The 7373-nt window shown below is 37.9% G+C and overlaps 1 protein-coding gene across 1 annotated transcript; it reads right to left on the bottom strand.

Moving 5' to 3' along the window:
- Positions 1-3677: 3677 nt before the first annotated feature.
- Positions 3678-7126, bottom strand: LOC141596962 (patellin-3-like). Its single transcript, XM_074417246.1, has 4 exons — positions 5581-7126; positions 5051-5175; positions 4698-4839; positions 3678-4225 (listed from the first exon to the last, which is right to left on the bottom strand). The coding sequence occupies exons 1-4, from the start codon at positions 6838-6840 to the stop codon at positions 3980-3982; spliced, it is 1773 nt and encodes a 590-aa protein (XP_074273347.1). The 5' UTR covers positions 6841-7126; the 3' UTR covers positions 3678-3979.
- Between the last annotated feature and the right edge of the window lie 247 nt (positions 7127-7373).

The raw sequence follows: 7373 nt of genomic DNA, 5'->3' as shown, positions 1-7373 counted from the left end.
CCCATTCCTTATCCTTTTCATGAAGAGAACCATCAGCTTTCGCATTTGGGATCTGAGAGTGTTGAGTTGGGTCATGAGGAGGCAGTTTCACATATTGCCAAAAAAAAGCGGCTTTCATCTGATTCCTCTTTGGTTAGCAAGGTATCCACGGTTCAGTTTCAATTTGTTGCCAAAGTCAAAGAGAACTCGAGCATGAACTCGAGCATGAAGTGTTGTCGCAAGATGGAGCATTCCATTCGTAAGGGTCGAATGGTTAGGTCTACTGCTAATTTGGAGAAGAGATCATCAGTTTCTGTCAATCGCTTACCTTTGTTTTGCAGGTACAAGGATTTTATTGTTGCAGGTAAAAGGTCTAAGCGTAAGGAAGCCGACTTGCTTCCATTTGAGGACTATTATCATCCACCGTTTAAGAAGTATCGTAGTTCAGTTTCAGTTAGTTTCGCTTGTAATTTTCGTTCAGTTAGTTCGATTTCTACTTGTTTAGGGGTATCTAATTCCCCTATGTTTGTTTTGTAATTTGCTTTGTTGTTTCGAACTCTATGTATACTCCTTTTTATAGTCTATATAAAATAATACACGTTTGTCTAAAAAAAAACGTTTCACACAACACTTTTATAATATGATGCAACGAACTAAAACTAGAACTATGTTCATAGCCATTGGCATCACGACCAACTACAAATAGAGTCACGCACAAAATGGGTATATAGGTCAATCAACTCAAAGAATCCAAGGTGGGTGTTGGAAAAAAGCTTGAAAAATTGGTAATTAGATGTCATCAAAGAGGAGAGGATAAGTTTGCACCAAGTATCTTAATCAAATAAATGTCAATGTAAATTACCTGAAATTTTGTGTTAAATTCAACAACGGGCCTAGATCGTACCCAAACGGAGGAGAAAGAGTTCACATACAATAAGCCCAAGATGGTTCCACTCTAAAACCAATTGACTATAGAGGGAATAACCTCTTGCCTTATAAAGTGATAATTCTTCTTCTCTTTTATTAATGTGGGACAACCCTCATATGTGGGACTTGGGTTTCTTCACATTTTGTCCCTACATGATTAAGTCGTATCAACAAATCTACAATCCACAAGTGTATTAAAGTACCATCTATTAAATTTGTTGATTAATACATTTATTTAAGAGCTCATTAATTGAACTAACCAACCAAAGCAAATAGCACTACAAGTCTACACCTAGAGTACATACTAGAAGGAAAATGAGTTCCAAATTGGATTAGTTCAATTAGGATTCCCTATTTCCCTTAATTACTATATAAGCTCTTTCTATGCTCTCCGTTAATTTTAGTCTTTTATGGACACTTTCAGTTCACTTGCCCTAACATTTGTAAGTTGTATGATAAACATTCACAATTTCCTATTTAAGACTAGATATATTCGTTTTACTATTAAAACGGAATAACATTTGATATGATAATCTTCATGGCAAGATATTAACAAACATTTTTCTCTATTATTATGTGGTAATGTTCGGGTCAGTTGTTTTAAGAATAAAACAGATATGTGCATTCTAAATAAGATATATGCATTCTAAATAAGACTCAATTTTACAAGGATTTGCTCCAAGTGGGGTCACCTAGCACACAAATGTTGTTTAGATAACTTGACTTTTGTCATGTCTTGTTTGTATACCACTTGTGGGTTAATATCCGTATACTACCCTTTAATTGTAGGACTATAACGCAAGTTTCATATGTAATTTATAGTCATAAAACGTAAATAACATGGAAACTGTTCCGGGTGTAATTTCAGAGCAAGTATCGTTACCACCCGTGGCTTGTAGAATAATGTCTTGAGTTGAACCCTTCTTGTCTCTATCGTTCCTCTCGGCCTCTCCTGCAACAATGAAGCAGGCGAGGGGCTTTGGCTTTGTGCCGCGTACTCACTCCGACGCTCAAGTCGATGTAAACTCAAGGGATTAAGTTGTGTAACTTGGCTAGGTATGTATTGTAGAGAGATAAGGAAGATATTCAGGATGAATAGTGTATTTAGGTTCGATTGTGGGATCCTTTCCTCAATGAAGATTGAGGAGTATTTATAGCGCTTCACCTTTTGTCGTGGTGGCCAAGTGGCCAAGTGGCTATGCGGTGGAAAGAGCGATCTACCCCTCGGCCGAGGGACCTATGGCAGGCCGGCGGGCTATGTTGACTCACCGCCGAGGGGTCTTGGATATGAGTACGCGGATGTGTGCCCATTTGTGAGTTGCCATGCCAAGACCCGAGCTAACAGTAGATGGGTATTTGCATCGGCTAGTCCGTTGTCTAAGTCGTTGACTTGCTGTGGATATCTTTGACCTTGCTCAATATGTTGACTCGGTCAGCGGGTGCAGAATATGCCCCATCAGCCCGATATACCCAAATTTTTTATCCGGAAAACTTTAAGAGGCAATAACTCGTGTTTATGAGTTCAGAAAGTGATAATTTTTTTTTCCAAATCGATCATCTTTCCGAGAACTACGATTTGAAAAAAAAAATTGTCGTATTTGGATCCTCTGGCTATGAGTTTTTGTATGTCAAAGTTTTTTTGACCGAACAAACTTTGAGTGACCATATCTCTTGGTCACGAATTCCAAACTCGACAATTTTTTTTTTCAAGTCGTAGATCTCAAAAAGATGATCAATTTGAAAAAAAAAAAAAAAAAAACTCACTTTCTGAAATGTAAACACGAGTTATTGTCTCTTAAAGTTTTCCGGATCAAAAAATTAGGTATTTCGGGCAAAATCTCAAACCTCAAGGGCACCGCGTGCATTATCCGTAAAACAAAATTTAAAAAGATACAGTAAAAAGACAGTACATTCCCCTAGTAAACAATGGGGTTTTGCCTCGACAAAATTTCAAAATTGAAACGCCTGGGGGTTTGAAATTAAAACGCAAAGGACAGTAATTAAATCCATGAGAATGATTGTCACGCCCCTAGAAATGTAGGGCTTTACCAAACACATGAGTTAATTAATTATACAAAACATGGGTGTCCTACATCAAAGTTGGCCACATGCTAAAGATTCCTCTACTCAATGGAACAATAGAAATCAAAGATAGTCCCTGTTAATCTTTTAAATTAAATCAATGCAATGATAGGTATTAGTTGCCACCGAAAATGAGGAATTTTGATATAAGTGCGCCGGGTGGTACAAAATCTCGACCTATTAACTAATCGTGTTTTATGTAGAATATATCATTTTCAAGGTTTTTACATGCTGGATGTGAAAGGGTGATATCAAACTCATTTTCCCCATTTGGAACTTTATATTTACTATTGAAATTCGAAATGCAAACGGTAGTTAATGATGCCGATTATTGGAACCTTCTATCAGCTAGATTTTTGGTCATTAAGACTAGGATTATGACTGAAATTATGGCCGACCACATAATGGACCAATAAATCTTTGTAGCCATCGAAATTAATTTGTAGGTATGAAACACAACGTTGATCCGACTCAAAAGGTATGTCTTTTGTTACATTAACAAATTAGGTTTCAGATCAGTAAACGTAGTTGATAAAGTATGAGTTAGATGTAATACCTAAGGTCCTGAGTTAAAGCTCGTCGACATTAATTTGTCCTTATAACTCCCTTTATGCTTAAAAAAAAATAAAAAAATAAATAAAAAAAAAAAAAAAAAAAAAAAAAAATACATTTGCAAGCATTAGCAGAAGTGCTCAAACGAACCCAACCATAATAATGGAATAAATTAGACAGAATATACAGACAAAAAGAGTATCAATTACACACACTCTGCACCCTCTTGTTTTTCTGTATATGTCCTCTCAAATTGATCAAACAAGCACCCCAGGACAAACAAGATCAAATTCCCAGCCATACAAAAATAAATAATACAAACAAATTAATAAATAAAATCCCAAAAAAATAATAAACATCAAATTTTACAATGTTTCTGAATGAATGTAGACATTTGGACTAAGATCCATAATTCTTAGGATGATAACATAAGTAGAGCCTATGCCTTGACCTTGGACCGGTAAAGGAGCTTCTTCTTCTTAGAACTTTGGTTGTCGATAGTGATTACGACTTTACCGGCCTCAGTCACCTTGAATGTGTCGACAATTACGGGCTCTTCCGTTGATGCCACCTTCTTTGGCTTTGATATGTTCAGAGTGTATCCTCCTTCCTTCGCTGGTACGAATTCAGCTCCATAGTTTACATCCCATCCTATTACTCTTAGCTCCCATATCACTTCGGTGGCCTACAGTTTTACGCAATTATTAATACAAATATATTAAATCCATTGAACCATCAATTTTGAACTAAGTCCTGAATAATAATATTACTCAATAATGGATAAACTACTACGTCATACTTCCTCCATTCAACTCCACTCTACCACTTTCCTTTTTCACGTTTGCCAAAGCGTGTTTTACGCGCTAAATATCGTTAGCTACGTATTTTCAAAAATTATAAAAGTTAGATATTTTTAATGTATTCGTAAAGACGAATAAAATAAGATCCCACATAAATATATTTCCACTTACGTATTGAGAGAAAATCGAAATTGAATACACAATTGTGAATAGTGTACAAAAATGAAATAGGTAGAGTGGAGTTGAATGGAGGAAGTACAAGACTATAGACATTTAGAATCCTAGTAATCGATAAGGTACGGCTCACAAAACATTAGACATTTAGAATCCTATGTAAGTAAAATTGAGAGTAATTACCTCAGAAAAGGCAAATTCAATAGGGTAAATGGAGTTAGGCTTGATGGTAACTTCAGTGATAGAATCAGCAGAGGTGAACTCAGTTTCACCAGTTTTACTGTGCCCACCATATTGAACTGGCACATGTTCAGGAGCTATATACCTGTAATAATAATTCATCATCCAAACAACCGACCTTAATCAATAAACTAGATAAAGAAAGGAGTAACATGGTTAAAAATGTACTTCCTTCATCCTGATCACTTGTTTATCTTTTATTAAAAATTAAAATACTCCTTATAAATTATATTTAAGGAGGTAAACAAATAATCGGGATGGAGGGAGTAGAAGGTAATTAAGAAAGAGTTACTGACTTGAATAAAGTCTCTGGAGTCTTAGATGGACTAGCAAACACAAACTTGCTTTTACTTCTTGGGGTGAACACGGTCAAGTAAATCCAGTAGTAGGCCACGTACCACCATGAAGTGTTGATGCACAACTAATACAAAACAAATAAATCAAAATTAATGAAAAAGACTTCATCTTTATCAATTTCATATTCTAAGATATTTGAATATTACCATACTATACTTCCCAATCATCCTAGGTTTCAATAGTTTTATGATTAAATATGCGAGTTAGATAAGATCAATATCATTAAGACTAGGACGTTACAATTATCCCAATATTCCAGGGGTTCTCTTATATTAGCGGAATAAAGATTACATATATAGGCATACGGCAGCCTAATTAACCATGCATAATCGCGGAATATGCAGAGAGTGTGAGAGGAAATTCAGTACTATCAAATGACGCTATCTCACATTTCCTTTAACGAAAATTAGCATTAAAACATAACCAAAAGAATAAATGAACATAAAAACGAAACGGAAGATGAAAATACCTGTTTAGCGACGAATTCAGGATAATTATCTTGAAGAACAACCAAAAACTTATCAATGATCTTAGAAACATCCCTCTTACCAAAACCAGGGAAATTCTTAAGATCATTAACCAAAACAAAGGAATTAACACCCTTAGGACTAAAGTCAAGTCCTCTAACAATCTTCTCAACAAACTGCACAAGCCATTTGAACAACTTGTCCCTCTTTTCAGCATCTCCAAATGAGTTGTTATAGAATTCCTTATCCTGAAACTCACCAAACACATTGTAACAAACCACCCTTCCTTCCTTATCAACCCCATGGGTAAACAACACCTTCTGGTACGCGTCGCCGAGGTCTTGGTCTAGCAGCTCGTCGACACCCAACTCCTTACGCCAGCGAACCGTGTTTCGGATCATGGTGAAGGCTTCCTTTACCTTGAAGTCTCTTGCTCTTAGGAATTTTAGTAGGATGACGTCGCTACGCTCGTCAGCTAGTAGTGGAATTCCCCATATTGATACCTCCTCTGGTTCGATTGGTTCTTCAGGTATCGGTTCAACCGCGACCGGTTCAGCCTCTGTTGATACTTCGATTATTGTCTCTTTGATTGCTTCTACTGTTTTCTCCTCTGCCTCGACCGGTTTTACAACCTCGTCGATCTTCTTTGAGGACTCCTCGACAGGCTTAGGAACCTCCTCGATTTTCTTCGAAGTCTCCTCGACAGGTTTCGCAACCTCTTCAATTTTCTTCGAACCCTCCTCGACAGGTTTCTTCGAGGCCTCTTCGACAGGTTTAGCAACCTCTTCAGTTTTCTTCGAGGTCTCCTCGACAGGTTTCGCAACCTCTTCGACTTTCTCCTCGACCGCAGCCGTGACTTCGGCCGTTGGTGCAGGAGTTTCCTCTACGACAGCAACAGGAGCGGGAGGAGGAGGAGGAGCAGAGAATTCGCGCTTAGCGCAAGCGTCAGTGATGAGTTTCTTAAGCTCATCAAGAGCTTTCCTCTGATACTCAGGAAGTTCAGAAACGACATTAGTCTCTTCCTTAAAAGAGACGGATTGAGTGATCTTCTTCTCGTCGTCGACAACGGTTTCCTCTGGAACCTCAACTGCTGCTACCTCTGTCGTTTCAGACGCGACTACCGACTTCTCCGCCTCAGGCAGGGAAGCGGAGACGTGCTTCTCCGATGATGTTGCCGGGGTTTTCTCGGCTTCTGGTACGGGTACTTGTGTTGGTGCAGGTACAGCTACAGTGGGTTCTGGCTTCTTGGTTTCTTCAGCCATGGATGAATATATTTTTGAATTTTTTGTTATTTATTTTTTATTATTTTTTGGGTGTATTTTGTGGGAATATTTGAGAGAGAAATAGGAATGATAATGGTGGAAAGGAGGTAGGAGAGGAGGGGGATATTAATAAGGAAGAAAGGGATAGGTATGACAGCAGAAGAGAGGGAGGGAACAGTCTGTCAGAAATGGATTGCCGGCTACTAATTTGGGAGGGAGTTAGTAGGACATCCCTATTTCCAATTTCAACTCGACATATTCATTCATATGGACCATTTCACAACGGGTCCTAAAGAGCCTGGGGACTGGGGTTTAGGATAATTATTAAAGTCGAGGTTTGGTCGGGGATTGGATTGGATCGGATTGGAGATAGCTATGGAAAAATTGACCCAAACTCGATTTGTACACAGCTGAATTTGAATTTGGGATCGGATTGGGTTGCGGTCAACCTGATAAAACTGACCCGATCCAAACAATTTGATTCGCTAAATCCGCACCCATGGATAGGATTTGAGTTTGGCCTGCAATATGGA

The sequence above is a fragment of the Silene latifolia genome, chromosome 8, assembly GCF_048544455.1.
Source record: "Silene latifolia isolate original U9 population chromosome 8, ASM4854445v1, whole genome shotgun sequence".
Lineage (NCBI taxonomy): Eukaryota > Viridiplantae > Streptophyta > Magnoliopsida > Caryophyllales > Caryophyllaceae > Silene > Silene latifolia.
This window is presented reverse-complemented; position numbering and strand designations above follow the sequence as displayed.